Here is a 17,155-nt window from a genome sequence, read left to right as displayed (position 1 = left end):
AGCCTTTTGTTCATCATTCTCCATTCCACAAACATTCATCCATTCAGCCCGCAGACACGTTTTGAGCCCTTAATATAGGCAGTGCTCTAAGTTCTAGAATAATAGCTATGTCTGTGTTGTACTTAAGCAGCACTCTGTCATTTACAAAGTAATTTCTCTACATTCTATTGTTTAAGCTGGCACAGCAATCCTATAGAGGAGGTGTTTACATTATTACTATTATTTTCTATTTTACAGATGTGGAAATTGAGGCTCAGAGAGGTAAAATGTTGTATCTTAGGCCATATATTCCAGAATCAAGCTTGAAATTCAAAGGCCGTTCTCTCACCATTGTACTTGGCCACCTGGGGACCCTCCAGGGTGGGATGGAGTCAGAAGACCTGGGTCTGCTTCCAGCTGTACCGCTGTGATCACAGGATCACAGGCAAGACCCCGCCCTTCTCTGGGCATGGGGTTCCTCCTCTGGGAAATCAAGAGCTGGAGGAGATGCTCTTGAGACCTGTGACATTCTAGGATCCTGGGCTTACGGAGGGGCCACGTTCCCTCCCCTATGAACAGTGGAGAAAGTGGTGTTCTCAGGGGGACTATCGAGTCTTCAAAGCCATAGCCCTGAGCCTCCATGTTATGCGTGTTAGACCCATAGTTGCTGGGACACTTTGCAGAGCTGTCCCCGCCAGCACTGAGCAGAGGCTGGGCACAGGGTGAGAACCCTTGGACTGTCTTGGGGAATGGAAGGCTGGAGCCAGGCTGGCCCCGCTGAAGCAGAGGGGCAGCCAGAACTGACTCCAGAGACAAAACTGAGTCCTCACACAGCCTCCCAGTGCAGGAGGCTGCAGAGAATCAGGGAGGAGACTGAAGCACGTCCCTGCCTGTCTCCCTCGGGAAGTCCTGCTGGTCCCCAGATTCTCCCTTCTAAATGCTGAGCCCTGAGGGGCTCCTAGCCCCACCCACAACTAGCTGGAGGGACCAGTCTAGGGCCTAGAGTGTCTCATTTTCGCTTCTTTTTAAAAAATATTTATTTGTTCCCTGGTGGCTCAGACTGTAAAGAATCTGCAGTGCAAAGGACCCAGGTTTGATCTCTGGGTCAGAGAGATCCCTTGGAGAAGGGAATGACTGACTCCAGTATTCTTGCCTGGAGAATTCCATGGACAGAAGAGCCTAATGGGGTTGAAAAGAGTTGGAAATGACTGAGCCCCTAGCACTTTCACTTCCATTTATTTATTTGGCTGCGCTAGGTCGTAGTTGCAGCATGCAAGCTTAGTTGCCCCGTGGCATATGGGACCTTAGTTCTCTGACCAGGGATTGAAACCACGTCCCCTGCATTGGAAGGCAGATTCTTAACTATGGGACCACCAGGGAAGTCCTCTTTTTACTCTTTAGTTGCTTTCTTCTTCCTTCTTCTTCTTTCCCTCTTCTTTCCTCCTCTTCCTGTTCCTTTTCCTCCTCCTCCTTTTTGTCTCATTTTCTCCTCTCAGTCTCTTGCTGGATGTGGAAGATGGGGATGGGGTCTTGAACTTCTAAGGAACTCTGTGCCTGGCGCCCAGTAGAGCTAATGGTAAAGGTTATGGTAGCAGTGATGTAGAAGCAGCCATAGTAATGGTAGTAATAATAGTAGCAGCAATAGTAATAGTAGTAAGTCATAAAGCTTACATTTATGGAGCATCTGTGTGCCCAGCACCATACTAGGTGCTTTACATACACTATTTCATTTAATCTTCACAAAAACTTTATGGGATAGATATTATCTCCACTTTCCCTATAAGAAAACAGAGGCACCTAAAGTTTCTGCAACTCATTCAAGACCACACAGCCCATGAGTGACTGAGTCAGGGTTTACAAATTCAGGCCTATCGCCTCATGCAGCCTAACCAGTGTTAGTTCATTAAATGCTCCATCTGGAAAGCAGGTTCCCTGGTTTTGAGCTGAGGAGACTAAGCTGAGCGGCTGGGTGACCAGGTGTGTGGTGTGTGGCAGAGCCAGGCTGAATCCCGTTGTCTTTCTCACACATACCAGTGGCCTCTGTGGTCTCTGGACTGGGTTCAGGGATCTGGGTCCATGGCCCATCTGAATTCCGAGATAGTCATGGCAGCTTGTTCCCTGTCTGTCAAAGCAGGTGCCTTCCCCGGTTCTTTCCAGGCCCTTCTCCCAAGAAGCCAGGTCCAAGCGTTTGCTGGATCTCCACAGAAGACACTCTCCACTGGCCCAGGCCAGGCCAGTGGTGGAGGAGCTCAGAGCCAGCCCTGGAAACTGGACTGAGTGGGCATCAATGGGGGCCACAGGGAGGCCACAGCACTTTGCTGGTCTCAAAAAATCAGCTGGAAAATCAACAAGGTAAAAGGGCTTTATTCCCTCTTTGCTGGTCTTAATTAATTGAACAAATATTTTTTAAGCACCTACTACTTCGTGCCAGTACCAGGCTGAGGGTGGGGAAGGGTCACGGGGCCAAGGATGGCTCGGTCTTGCCCTCCAGGAACACAGACAAGTCAGTGGGCAGGTGGGAGAAGACTGTCCTTTAAGTGAAGAGTTACGCTGGATATGGTGAGTCTATGCAGAGGGGCCCTTCTGTGGCGGTGGAACTGCAGACACCCAGGAACTAGAAGGGAGTCAGAAGGCATGCAATGTTGCCAGTGATCCTGTGGCTGGGAACATGGTCTCTGAAGATGTCCCTGGACACCTGGAAGCATTGTTCAGGGTGGATGTGAACACCTGGCTGGTGCACCAAGCTGCTTGGTCCTGCTTGTCACTAGAGATTGGATCAAGGTTCGTCTGAGGCCGTACTCTCTCTCTCTCTCTCCTTCTCCTCTTTCATCTTCTCCTTCTTCTTCCTCCTCCTCCTTCTTCATCCTCTACCATTTACTCTTTTTTAAAGTACACTTTTAATTTCAGACCAATGTTAGGTTTGCAGCATTATTGTTAAGAACTGCCTTCCTTTTTTAAACACTCAGAGCCTCCAGTGAGGCGTTGCTGGCTGCTATGTTTCCATCCCATCCCCATTGCCTTCTCCCAAAAAGGCTTCCTCCTGTTCTGGGCTGCAAGCGTCCCCTTCTCTCAGCTCTGCACACAGCATCCATCTCTACCACTCCTTGGCCTCTTGGCAGATGCTGCCTAGTGTATTTAGCCATCTCCTTAATGCACAGCAATGCCTCTGGGAGCAAAGCTCCTTTCAGACAAGTCTGCTTGTGCAGAGTGGAAGTTTGGCGGGGCAGCTGGCCTGGGGTGGTGCTGGACACTGGACAAGGCTTTTGAGAGGCAGTCAGGGCCTAGGTCTGGTCCCCCAGGTGGGGACTTGTCTCCTGACCTCCCCACCCTTGTGGCTGGGTCTGGAGTGGCAGGAGGGAACCAGGAGTGGGTGGAGTGTAAGAAGGAAGGGGAGAGAGTGGGGGACAGCCATAGGCCAGAACAAAGCCTATGCTCTCTCTGCTCTTAGTGCCTCTACTAACAATGGCAACAGTATCAGGAACCCAGACACCCTTGCAGCAACCTTCCCTAATTTTCACCAGGACCTTCAAGGTGGGCATTATTAACTCCATTTTGGTGAGGAAACCAAGGCTCAAGTTAAATACTACTATTCCCAAGGCCATGCAGGTAAAAGTTGGAAAAGCTAGGATTCAACCAATATCTTTGGCTTTCAAAGTCCAGGCGCTTTCAGATGTCCCTGGGACCATACACTTTGTGAATAGAGCATGCAAAATATGTCCCACAGGTCATCATTCTAAGACCATCGGAAGCCCCTCAGGGTAGGATCTGGGTCTTAGTCTTAGCTCTCTGCATTGATCCTGGTGGCATCCTGCCAAAGACCATCTGTTCTCCCCTTGCCTGCCTTCTGCCAGTCTGATGAATCCAGAAGTTGAATGGCCAGTCCTTTCTGTCCCAGGGAACAGCCCCCTAGAGGTTCTCTTTGGAGAGTCCTGGGATGCTCCAGTAAAGGCCTGGGGTCAGACACAGCAGGAGGTGAGGAGAGGGGAGCTGGAGGGCAGGGGGCTGGGGCCTCCAGGGAAGCTCTGGGGAAGAAATGTCTGGGATGGCCGCCCTCTTCCCACGTCTTTGGAGTTGTCCTTCCTGCCACACCCTAGTTAAGGATGGACCCAGGTAGCACCTTTGCACCAAATGGCCCGGGCCCAGGCCACAGCAGATTGGGCCAGGGCTGCACACCTGGTCTAAGAGGACCCACATTATTGGCTGGATAGACCAATCAGGTTGTCTCTCCCAGGGACTGGGCTGAGGGTTGAAAGCTTGCACAGCTTTGGGGAGCTAAGCTGCCAGGCTACCAACAGCTGGGTCCTAACTGAGACCAGAGGGAGCCAAAGCCACATGTAAGTCAGGGTTATAGGGGAAGAGAAGCCAGAGTGAGCAGAAACAGCAGAGACAGGGATGATGTGGCCTGATAGAGATGGAGAGAGAGGCCTGGGCTTCTGACTGGTGACCTTTGACACTGGCTAGGTGGTGCTGTTTCCTTTCAGAAGTCCCCTTTAACTCATCCTGGTCCAAGGAGACACTGTGCCCTGGCTAAGCTCCATTCGCTACAGATAGAGAAGCCATGCTCCCGAGCACCGGGTCCCAGGTGTGTCTGGCAAAACGAGCAGCACAGCAGAAGGGCCCTGGCTGGGTTCAGGGAGATCCACACGGGCACAGTGCTCTATAGTGTTTAGTAAAGTGAAAAGTGAAGTGAAAGTTTAAGTTACTCAGTAGTGTCTGACTCTGCGACCCCATGAACTGTCCATGGAATTCTCCAGGCAAGAATACTGGAGTGGGTTGCCATTCCCTTCTCCAGGGGATCTTTCCAAGCCAGGATCGCTTCCAGGTGTCCTGCATTACACACAGATTCTTTACCATCTGAGTCACCTGGGAAGCCCATAGTGTTTAGTAACATTCCTGTGAAATCCTACAGCAGCCCTGTGTCATCCAACGGGCAGGAGTGGTCTCCATCAGATGTCTGGGGACATGGAAACCTGATAAGATTGGCGTCTCACCTAGAGCTGAACCTGGGACCCAGGTCTTCTGATTCAGGCCTGCTGTTCTTCCGTAACCCACAATGCCTTTCTGATCCCTTCTTATTAGGTAGCTGGGTCACTTTGGGGTTAATGTGTGTGCGTGTGCTAAGTCACTTCGGTCGTGTCCAATTCTTTGTGACCCCATGGACTGTAACCCTCCAGGCTCCTCTGTCCATGGGATTCTCCAGCCAAGAATGCTGGAGTGGGTTGCCATGCCCTCCTCCAGGGGATCTTTCCAACCCAGGGATTGAACCCGTGTCTCCTACATCTCCTGCATTGGCAGGCGGGTTCTTTACCTCTAGTGCCACCTGTAGTACAAGGCCAGGCATGTGGAGGGTCTCAGAAAGTAGAAACTGTTGTCAGTATTATTTTTTAAAGTCGGAAGCTTTCCTTAGTTCCCCAGATGCACACAGCACAGTCCAGGGATTTCTGGGCCCAGCATGTAGGCTGTGCACAACCTGATGCATTCCCTACTTGGTCTACTCAGTCCCGAGTTCCCCAACACTTCCGGTCCCCTCTGCACTTCCTCATGTTGTCAGCCTGCCCTGAGTTGCCTCCCTCATCTCTTCTGCCCTCCAAGGAAGGACAGCTCCAAGGCTGCCCCCTCTGGCACACCTTCCAAAACCCCCTGTTGGAAGAACGGCCCCTTTTTCTGCCCCTGCCACTCTCTACCAGGTGTTGGGTTTTGCCTGGAGGTGGGTGCTTCTCCCACCTTTTTCAGTGTCCATGGTGGATCCCCAGCAGATGCATGGAGTCAACCTGGATGGATGGGTTGGGTTCGGCAGGGAGGCCTTGGAGCGAGCGTGGCCCCCGTGGTCTCTGTCTCTGCCACCTGCTTCCCACTCTCCTTTCTGGTCATGGCTAGTGGCCCAGACAGCTCTGGGCTAGCAGGGAATTGGGGAGCAGATGCCAGGAGATGTGAAGGAGGTTTTTCTTAGGCTCAGCATCCTCCCCAGGGCTCCGGAGCTCAGATGGTATAGGTTGGCACAGGGCCTGGAGGAGAGGGACTCCAGGTAACAGGGACTTCAGTCTGGAGGCAGCTGCCAGGACCTTTTCTCCCTCTGAGCCGGCCTGCAGACGTGGTGTCCCTACCTCCACCACTTACACACGCATGTGTGTGCACATACACGCTCACTCACTCAAACACTCCACACGTCCCCCAACGTGGCATCTTGGCTCGACCTTGTCCACCATCCAGGGCAGAGAGCACAAGAACCAGGGGGACAATGGAGACAGACAGGCCCAGCAGCAGGTACATCTGCACTTCAATAAACGGAGAGGTGCCCCCACGGGATCTGGCCTCTGAACTCCTGCTGTCCCTTCACATCCTCAGGGATCTAAAGAAGCCGCCAATCACAGCTCCTCCCCCACACAGGCTCAGACCTGACCCCGAGTCTAAGATTCCACAACTCTCCATGGAAACACAGCTCACTCCACTCTGGTCCTATCGGAAATGTTCCTGAGGTGGAATGAAGTGAGACTCAGGCCATGGCTTCTCAGCCATCTTCAGGGGCGACAGCAAACAGCTGTCCCCATCCTTGGGGACACTGCCATTTACACAGAAACAAGGAAGCAGACACTCAGCCCCAGCCTGCCTCCTGCCGCCTGACTCACCGGGCTTGTCACCTCTTCTCTGACCTCTGAGTTACCAGCCTTTTCGATCATCTCCGCCATTCCACCTGCCTTGAAATCTTTCCATCTACACGGCTGCCCAGAAGCAGATGAGAGCCCCGCCCAGCCAGGGTATAATTGGAGAATGACTTCCTGGCTCCTATGGCCTATAGACGATGCCTGTTTACGCAGGGAGGTCCTGAGCTTGCTTTCTGCGGTGCCTAGTGCTGCAGGTGGGCAGACCAGGCATTCTCCCCAGTGCCCAGCTCTCCCCAGCTACTGCTCACAGTGCTGCAGTGCCTTCTCCTCCATCCCCCCACCACCCCCACATGGAATCTGGGCGAGCTGGCTTTCTCTGCCCTTGACTTTATTTAAATGATTAAACGCCTCTGTCACTGCTCCCTCCTTCCCAATTCAAAATAGTCTTAGCTGAGCTTTATATAGTGCTTACTATGTGCTGCTGCTCTAATGAGCTAATATACGTTACCTCTTTTAATCCTCTAACATCCCTATTCTGTAGGTACTCTTATTATTCCTATTTAAAGATGCAGGAACTGAGCCACAGAGAAAGAAGTTAAGGGACTTGCTCAAGGTCACACAGCAAGTTCTTGGCAGAGCAAGGCTCTCCCCATACTGCTTTTCCTTTTGCTTGGCTCTTTTCTTCCAATTCCCATTCCAGAAGTGGTGAGGCCTCCCCTCTCAAGGTGGAAGCCCTAATACCACGCTGCCTCTGGCCTTGGACTTTTCTTACTGACTCTGACTTACCGTCCATTTGAGGGTATTTTTAAACTGTCTCTGCTATCTTCTCACTATTAGCCTTGGGTCTTCAAGAAAGGGAAGGGACAGAAATAGGGAGGGAAGAAGGGAGGCCTACCATGCCCCTCTTGCTTTCTCCTCTCACCCATCAGGATGCCCCTGTTTCATCCACTAAGACTCCTATCCCCAAGAACATCAGGAATTTTCTGAGTACCAGACCTAGTACTCTGTGGGCCGGGCTGCCCTAACTACATGGCACTTTGGGACCAATTAGAAAAGAAATGGGCCCCTCGGGGTGGATGCAGTCCCTGGGAGAGTGCATGGTAAGCAGGCTAGACTTCAGCAACCCACACCCTTCAACTGGATTTTTTTTTTTTTTTTGCACAGTGCACAACCTGGACAATCATACATGGCAATCTTTACTGTTGGCCTCCTCATTTTCCTTCATATTCTGGCCATGCTTAACCCTGATGGCCAGTCCTCTTCCTCTCTAGAAACCCAACTCTCCTGCTCCCCACTGGTGCTTTGCAGTCTCCCCTGCTGCAAAGGGAAGTCTTTGCAAAGACTTTGAAGTCTTCCTCTGCTTCCTTCTCATGCACCCTGATTTTAAGAGGGGACCAAGATTCTGCCTGGGCTGTTCTGACTCTGGTTCCAGAGAGGCCACCAAGCTCTGCTCTATGCTGTGTCTCCACTGGCCACCTGTCTGAAGTACAAGCACCCAAGCCTGGCTTGGCCACTGGCACCCATCGTTCCCCCCATGTTGGCCTCCCTGTACTGTCCACATTCCTCAGTCAACCAGGCTGAACATCTTGCCTTCCCCTCCTATTCTCCCCCCACCCCACCTAGTCCTGGTTGTTCTTCTTTTACTAGTTCCACCCTTTCTTTCTGTTCCAACAGCCACCCCAAGGGCCCTCACCCCTTCCAGTCTGGACCTGGGCAGCCGTTCCTCGCTGTCATCCCCCGGCAGCTTTCTAATCTTCCTCACACCTCCTTCCAGATTACACTCCACTCTGCACTTGTCACTCCTCTGCTCAGAACCTTCCACGACTCCCCGTTGCCTACAGGGAAAGAAGCCCACACTTTCAACCTGCCTTCAGCGTCCTCCACCATATGTCCCTGACATTCTTCTCCAGCCTCGCTGCTGCACCAAACCCAAGGAGAGGGTTTCGGAGCTAACTTTTGGCAGTGCTTTTCTGTAGCTGAGCTCTTGGGAAGGCTTCTAGGGAGGAGGTGCAGGGGGTGGGTGCTGGGGTGGTGGGAGTTCTGTGCTTGTCACAGTCCCCGCTGCCAATGCCCTGGCCCAAGCCTTTTAATGGCCACCAGCAGTCTGACAGGTGCCTTTCACGCTGGGCAGCCTGGATTAGAGTTCAGCCAGACTGAAATGTGGACAGCAGGTCTTGGGTGGTGGTGGTGGTTGAAGGATGAAGAGAACAGAGGAGACTTTCACAGCCTGGGAGTCACTCAGGTGAGGAGGCAGGCTTGGCTTTTAGGGAATTTAGCAGGACTGTGGGGGGCAGCCTGTTTGCAGGCAGACTTAATTGCAGTACTCCCTTAGGTCTGTGCAACATTTTAGTGGATCACTCACCTTCTGAGGGAGATGCAAGACTCACTGTCATTCACCCCACTGAGAAAGTAGGAAGCTGAGGCTTGTGCAGGTGAGACGACTTGGTCAAGGTCATGAATACAAAATGTGTACATCAAAGGCAGGATGGGAGTTTTGGGTGTCAGGCGGCGGGCCTTCCACGCCAACCCACCTGCTGGCCGCAAGTTGGACCCAGGCTTTCTGCACAGCAGAAATCTCCCTTGGCATCCAGTGAGGGGTTGGTTAACCAGGGCCTTCAGCAGGGAGCCCTGGGGCAGGGGTGCAACTTGCCCTGCTTCACTCCTGGCCCAAACTGGCACCACCACCTGGGAAGGGCAGCCAGCCAGCCACGTGCCAGCATTACTTTAAAAATAAACCAGGGAAGAACGTGACTTAAAAATAACCTGGGGGACATGTGAGGAGCTAATTACTATTGCAGCCCCCTGGCAGAGCTTTGGGGAGCACGCTTGAGCCCCATGGTTCCATGTGTTGGGTCCCCTCTGCTCATCTCTTCCAGGTGGGGCCCGGGTACCAGGACCTCCCAGAGCAGCTGGGGGGCAGACAGGGCCTCAGAATCCTGAGAGTAGGAGCTGGAGGTGGCTCTGGGCTTCCTGGGAAGCCTCCCTCATCTTGACCTGGATGGGGACGCAATAGAGGGAGGGGAGCACCTAGGCTGGGCAGAGAGCTCCAACAAGAGTCCTGGGCCCCACCCGTGTCTTCCCACTGGAACCAGACTGGCTCCAAAAGGGACTCTGAGGTTCCTGACGGCCCTGCTTCATCTCTGCTGTTTTTGCCAATTACATCTCCCAATTGAGGACTCCTGAACCCCACTAACCACTGAACCAGTCCCCAGAGAAGAATTTAGAGACTCATCTCTGTGCACTGGGGTAAGACTGCATGGCCCTCCTGGCTGGCCCCTCCTGGCTACTCCCATAGGCATTCTGGCCTGTGAACTCACATCTCTGGATCTTCAGTGCCAAGAGGGCTTGGTCTGCAGCCCAGTCAGGCCCAAAGAACCCCCCAGGCTCTTTCCCCAATGGCGGTCAGAAAAGCAGGAGCCACGCTCCCATCCCGAAGGCCCCATTCCTGCAAGGCTACCGGTAACTCTTGCAGATCCCCCCTACTGTCGGCACATCCTGAAGCAACAGGGAGGATGGGACACCGGGCCCAGCAGAGACTGAAGCCGAGGACAGTCGTGTGGGATCAAAGAGAAAAAGCAGAGCTTTCCTGGCGGAGGGAGGCAGAAGCCAAGATTGCTGGAAGCTGACAGAAATGATCAAAGGACAAGGATGGATGGGAGGGGAGGAGGGAAGGAGCAACAGGGGAGAGGCAGGCAGAGAGGCAGTTGGGGGAGGGGGCTACTACACGATGGGCTGGGGCTTTGAGATCAGACAGGCCTGGACTCAGGTCCCTGGCCGGGTGCCCTGAGCCAATAATCTGGCTGGACCTTGGGCCTCATTTGCATAATGGACATAATGATGACTACCTCATGGGCCTCTGCAGGAGCTTTGTAAAGCATTTATGAAAAGGTCTAAAAATGGGGAGCTGGGATATTGTTTGTTCTCTCCCTGCTTCTCCTGGAATCAGGCCCCTCTGTTCCAATTCAGGCTGGTCAGATACAGTGGATGCCCCTACCGCTCTTTCCTTCCCACGTTCCAGGAACAAGCTGTTGAATGTTACACCATGTTTTCATGGTCAGTGTCCCCAGTGGTCACCACATGGTCAAACACACTGGTTGTCTCTGTGGTCTTTTGACTTGATCACCCAGTAGCAGTGGGCTCAGCCGACAATTCTCTCTCTTCTGAAACAAGGCCTCCTGGCCCTGGGAACCTACACTCCCCAGGATCCCTCCAGTGTCCTGGCAGGTCCCTTTCCTTGCTTTACCCCCCACTGCTGGAGGAAGGGTCTGTGCTGGGCTCTTCTCTCTCATTCTTCCTTCTCCCCAGTTGATTTCATCAAGCTGCCCGACTCTAAATATTATTTCCATCTGATAAGACCTAAATTTATATCTCAGCTTTGACCTCTCCCTTGAGCTGGTAGACTTGTCTGTCTAACTTCTGTCATGGATTTGTAATAAGCATCTCAAAATTAACCTCTGTGTCTAAAACAAGAAGTCTGGAATTTCATCTCATTAACAAACATTTGCTCTCTGGATTTTATTTCCTATCTCAGTAAATGCTCAGTAAAAGGTAACTTCACTCAGTTGCTCAGGTCAAAGACTACCATTGATTATTCCCTTCCCCCCACTCCCATAGCCCTCTGGCTCCCTCCTTCCCCACAGTGCGTACATCCTATCCATCAACAGGTCAGGCCAACTCTGTCTTGAAAACACATCCTCCATCCACCTCTCTCTGCAGTCTTCTCAATCTCCACCTGAGTCCTACCCACCACTATTCTCTCTTTTTTAAGTTACTGAGCTGCAGCCTGGCTGGTCTCCCAGCTTCCCTCTTATACTACAGCCAGCTGACCTCCAGCAGCCAGAGGGAACTGGTGAAAATTTTAAGTCATATCCCACCACAACCCCGCTTACAACTTTCCAGTGACACTTAAAAGTAAAATCCAATTCTTGACCATGGCTTCCAGGGCCCTGCGGGATCCAGCCCTTCCCATGCCTCCATCTCTTTGTTCAGTGTGCTGCAGCCACACGGCTGTTAATGCTCCTGTTCCTCAAACATATGGAACTCTGGAAGGCTTCCCCAGATGGTCCATCCCTCCTTTCCATCGCTCTCTACCCCATTCTCCTGTTTTACTGATTCCTGGCACTTGTCACCATTGAGATGACGTTTTTTGTAATCACATAATTTATTTTATCAACTATCTGCTTCCTCTGAAATGTAGGCACCATGAGGACCAGGGCTGAGTCCCTGGGGCCTGGAGTGGTGCCCAACACATGGAGGATGCTCAGAAAAAGAAAGAGAATGGAGGAATGACTGTGAGGGTGCCAAGGGAGTGGAAAGAGTCAAGAGGGCTGGGTTTGAGGACTGTCTCTGATATTGAACTGCTGGTGGCTGGGGCAGGACTCTCCCCCTGCACCCTGCTCTGGTCTCAGTATTCTCATCTGGAGGAGAGAAGGGCTGTGCCGAATTGATGATTTTCAAAGAACTCAAAGGACCCCAGGAATTGTGGTAATGCCATCCATTGCCAAGCTGAGCCCTTATGGGGCATGAGCTTGCTGGCATCAGCACCCAGACCTGATGCCATTCCAGTCAAAGGCTGGGGAAGGTGCTTGCTGGCTTGTGTATGCTCTATAACAGGTCATCGTGTAATGTTCCATGGATATTTTGAGATAGCAAACCATTGTGAGGACCCATGGGGCTCACCCCAGCCGCTCAGAGGTCTAACAGGTCTAGGTGGGGTGTGGAAGGTTGGTCTGTGAGCAGGACCTTAGCTCCTAAGGCCCTGGAAGCCTCTGAGCTAGCTGAGGGTCTGGACTGTAGGACCAGCTCAGGTCCAGAGGCAACCTGACAGGAAAGACTGTCTCAGCCTCTCTCCTGGCCAGCCTCCTGCCCGAGAGCTCTGGCTGAGGTCAGCCTGCTCTCAGCATCATTGCTCCCTCCTGAATCCCATCCTCGACTACTGTAGGAGCTGCCAGCTGTTAGCAGGCCCCCCCTCTTTCTGGATGGGAGGCTCCTGCATTCCAGCTGTCCCAGGGGCTGGGGCAGTGGACTTGCTCTGCTGATAAGCAAGGCTGCAGCCACAGTCAGAAATGCTCTTTCCAGAAAGGGGTGACTTGGAGGTCCTGTACAAGGCTCTATTCTTGGGAATGGACCCAGAGGAAGTCCCTCCAGGGCTCAGCCATCACGGGGTGAAGTGGGGACAAGAGCATAATCCTGGGTAGTGAGCATCTCAGGAAGGGTTGGAAGTGCAGGGGTTGGAGTAGGTCCTAGCTGAGCTGGAGCAGAGACAGTCCAAGCATAAGGGCTCAGACACCACCAGCCCAGTCCCTTGCAAACAAGGCCAGGGTGGGATGTGACTTGCTGTGTTTCTCATAGCCAGGTAGGAACAGAGCAACAGTGGAGGGGTCTGTGTCCCCTACTTTCCTTAGCTCAGCTCTGCAATGTCATCAGTCACGGCTCCAAGAAACGACATGTAGCCCACCTCCATGAATTCGGTGGATGATCCTAAGGGGCAGAGAGGGGGCATCAAGTCCTCTTTGGTGCCTGGGGAAGATGAGTGCTTAGGACTCTGGGGCACAGAGCTGGGCACAGCACCCAAGGGAAGGGGGCTGCCACTAAGTTTGGGTCCAGGTTTCTCTTTCTCTGGCCCCGCCAGGAGGTGGACCCCGGAGGGGTCTTTCTCTGTCTGACCCTCCTGGTAGAAAATCGATGATGTAGGGTTATGCTGAAGATGGGCTCACTCTGGCTCAGCTGGGCCAGATGGTATCTGTTCTTGGGTGAAAGATGCTCACAGAGCTGAGGGGGCTCTTCTGGGCTGATCCTCTTCCCTAGGGTCATTCGAGAGCTAAGCCACGGAGGAGCCACCTCCTGTCCCAGGACTCCCGCCGAGACCCTCTCAGTCCGCTTCTCTGGGGGGAGTGGGACACATCCTTCTCCTGGAGCCATCCACTGACGCATAGTGTCACTGCCACCTGGCTCACCCCAGGAACTCCAAAGATTCTTCCTCAGCTGCCCCTTGACTGTTTCTCAAGTACCAAGGAAATCCAGAAAGAGAATGCTAGCTGTGGCTGGCAAGTGGCCCAGTCTTCCGAGTACAGAATGCTGATTCAAATAAGCTCTCTTCTCTCCCGTGCTTCCCAAACCTGGCTTCAGATTCCCCTCACCAGGGGAATTTTTAAAACTACCAGCCTCCTGGGCTTAGCTTAGGCCTAATGATTTCTCTCCTGGGGGCAGGGCCTGGACGCCCATTGCTCTGACTCTAAACGACTACTTTTCTGGGGACAGGCTTTCTACTCAGCTCACAGGGTCCATCTTCCCTGTCCTCCCTCTGCAAACGGGGGGCGGGGGAGTAGGTGGATTGCCCGAGCTACCCCCAACCAGGCGTCTGGCTCACTCACTGGCTATTTTTAAGAACCACCACTCTATGTTCATCTCTAATCTCAGGTTTCCATCCTGTTCAGTGCACGGAACTAAGAGCACTCCGTGAGGCCTGGGGTCACTCTCTCCGGGCTTTTTCACCAAGGCCTGACAGTTTGGGTCTCCGAAGAGAGCCCCTAGACAGTCCTGTGGCCAGCGGGCTGGAATGAGCTTCTCCGGATGTTTCTCGGATGGTTATTTCTGCACTGGAGCTGTGGTCAGGAGAGGCCCTGCACATTCCTGAAGAGGGACACTGAGTCCATGCCAAGCCATGGAGCCTCGAGCAGAGATGAAGGGGTCTGGGAACAGGGCCCCGGGGTGGTCTCTGCAGAAAATGTCCACATAGCAGTGGGTGACAATATTATCTCCTTCAGCTCAGTGCTGTCCCCTGAACACCATCCATAAGCCTGGGTTTGTCCTAGGCTTCAGAGCGGACTTTTGCCCCAGAAAAGGAAGCGTGGAGAGGGGAGGAAGTAAAAGCACTTCATGGGGGCTGGCTGAGGTCTGCTGGGTGACCAGGGTGGGGCTGAAGTCAGACAATCAGGATTCAGGTAATGAATCCCAGGATTCATTACCCTCTGGTTCAACTCGTTCAATTGAGGTGACCCACTGGTTCAACTGGCATGATGGAGGTACCTGGTGGTTCAATTAGGATCAAAGGGGCATCCCATCCTGATCCCTGGTCAGGATCCAGTGGGAGAACACAGGTTGGGTCTGTCACTTCTTTCCTGCAGTGCCCGTCAAATCAAGTCCGCCTTCAAGAGTCCAGAACTCGGCCCCCTCTAAGACTGCTTCCCTACACCTTCTCCAGGGCACACTTATGATCCCAGCCTGTTGCATGCTTCTTCCTTACCCTGGAACTCTCTCACTGACAGTCTTCACCTGCTAGAGTTCTCATTCTTCATTCATGCCTTCTTCAAGTACTACCTGCTCCAGGAAGCCTTCTGAGGTTCTTGTTCTGAGTCTCTCCACTAGCATTTGAGCTTCTATGGTGGCTCAGTGATAAAAAAAAAAAAAAAAAGTCTGCCTGCCAGTGTGGGAGATATGGGTTTGATCCCTGGACCAAGAGGATCCCCATATATAACCATTCATCTTGTGGTTTCAGAATTCCACTGGACCAGGGGCTCCTTGGGGAAGGACCTGGATCTAGTTTTCTATTCTCTTGTGCTGTGTACTTAGTAGCTCAGTCATGTCTGACTCTTTGTGATCCCATGGACTGTAGCCTGCCAGAATTCCTGCTGGAATTCAGTCCATGGAATTCTCCAGACAAGAATATTGAAGTGAATAGCTATTCCCTTCTCCAGGGGATCTTTCCTGATCCAGGGATCAAACCCAGGTCTCCTGCATTGCAGGTGGATTATTTACTGTCTGAACCACCAGGGAAGCCCTTCTGTTCTCTTAGAGCCTGGTATAGCGTCTGATAGAAGATCTCAGGAGATCTCAACAATTTTTAGTAAACTAAAAATGAAGTTTGGTAAACCTAAAATGAAGGCTAAAGTCAGTGTCGTTTGGAAGGTGATCCAGAGGGTCTGGGAGTCCCTAGGACATGATGAGTCCCATTTTGGGTTCTCTAAGTCTCCAGGCTGCCCCTTTGAAGATCAAGAATCAAAGCATCTCAGAGTTGGCAAGAACCTTAAAAGTCACTAATTGCAGCTCCCAGAGTGATAAATGGGAGGTATATGATGATCTTTCTGATGAGTCAACTTGGCTAAGATTCTGAGCTTTTCAATCAAGTACTGATCCAGAGGTTGCTCTGAAGGTGTTTTGTAGATGTGATTAAAGTCCATAATCAGTTGACTTAAGGGAGATTATCCTAGATTACTGGGTGGACCTGAATCAATCAGTTGAAATTCCATAAAAGGTGACGAAGACTCTCCTGAAGAAGAAACTCTGCCTGTGAACGGTAGCTTCAGCCCAAGCTGGATGGAGTTCCAGCCTGTCCTTCCAATGTCCTGCTCTATGGATTTCATTCGCCTAGCCCGCCACTACCACTGTGCAATCCAATTCCTTGCAATCCTTCTCTTAATATATAACCCCTGTTGCTTGTGTTTCTCTTACTGATCCCTGACTGCTATAGGTGACCCTGAAGCTGCTTCTGGGGTGAATCATAGCCCTGCCCCAGCCTCAGAGGAGAGACTACCAGCTCTGAGACCATTGACTCTGACATTCCAGGATCAGATTCCTAAGGATTTTTCCAGTCCTACACAACCTTGTTCTTAAAACCACAGTCCCTAACTCATGCCTAACCTCAGAAGTCAGGTCTCCAGGTTATTTAGATCCTTGCTACTCAAAGCATAGACTGTGGGTCAAGAGCATCAGCAGTCCTTTGGGGGCCTTGTGAGAATTGTAGACTCAGACCCCACTCCAGACCTATTGGTTCAGAATCTGCATTTAAACAAGGTCAACCCAGTTATCAAAGAAGACCATTGGGGAAGTATTAACCTAGATAATTCTGAATTGCTGAGCAAGCCTTCTCCATTTTCCCCTGGGGAACAGTTGTTCTGTACAGATGGGGAGACCAAGGCCCACCAGGGTCATGCCTGTGTCTCCCATGAGTAGGAGGGTAGCGGGGAGAGAGAGAGAGGGAGAGAAGAATTTGTCTAAAGAGAGAGAAAGAACTTAGTTTCTACTCCCAGGCCAGGCTCCTGCCTTGTATTCCCTGCATCCACATGATTCCCTCATGAAGGCATCCTTGTGTGTCACTGGAGGACGTGGGAGTGGGAAGCAGGGGTGGTAAGGAGCCACTCTGGTGAAGGGGAAGCTTGGGATGTTGGCCCCGCTTGGTAGGAATCCCAGGGGCCACAGGCCAGCTCTGGAAATGGGACAGTGAAGGCATGCCTGCAGCAGCAGCAGTGTGGGGTGGCTCCAGATGAGGGGCAGGTCTCCTGAGCCACCTGGGAGCCGCCTGAGTATGGGCAGTTTCTGGACAACGGGGAAGTGTGGACAGACTGGGAGCCAGTCACATCAGTTGGGCCAGTGACTACTCTTTCGACAGCCACAAAAAGCCATTTGTCATGCACTCTCCAAGGACCAGAGGCTAACAGGGGAATCAGCAGGGGACTCCAGGCAAGCAGGACAGATCGGTTGGCAGCCTGCTTTGTTCTCTGTGAGCCTGGGAAGTGAAGAGGGGGTGAACAACAGGGAAAGAGGTGTCAGGAAACAGGGCTCCCTTCTCCTCCAAT

At 52.3% G+C, this 17,155-nt stretch overlaps 1 protein-coding gene across 4 annotated transcripts in view; it reads right to left on the bottom strand.

The window, feature by feature from the left end:
* The window catches only part of KCNK3 (potassium two pore domain channel subfamily K member 3), a 39,080-nt gene that overhangs the window by 14,907 nt on the left and 7,018 nt on the right, over positions 1–17,155 (bottom strand). The window contains exon 2 of one of the 4 annotated variants that reach the window (XM_086325944.1): positions 2,011–2,315. The exons of 2 other annotated variants lie outside the window; for them this stretch is intronic. In XM_086325944.1, coding sequence (XP_086182070.1) covers positions 2,011–2,315 — 305 coding nt within the window. Of the gene's footprint in view, positions 1–2,010; positions 2,316–17,155 lie in introns of those variants that run through there. One more of the 4 variants, XM_086325942.1, reaches the window with a different exon arrangement.

The sequence above is a fragment of the Bos grunniens genome, chromosome 11, assembly GCF_055505025.1.
Source record: "Bos grunniens cultivar Pamir isolate PY7600 chromosome 11, Bosgru_T2T1.0, whole genome shotgun sequence".
Lineage (NCBI taxonomy): Eukaryota > Metazoa > Chordata > Mammalia > Artiodactyla > Bovidae > Bos > Bos grunniens.
This window is presented reverse-complemented; position numbering and strand designations above follow the sequence as displayed.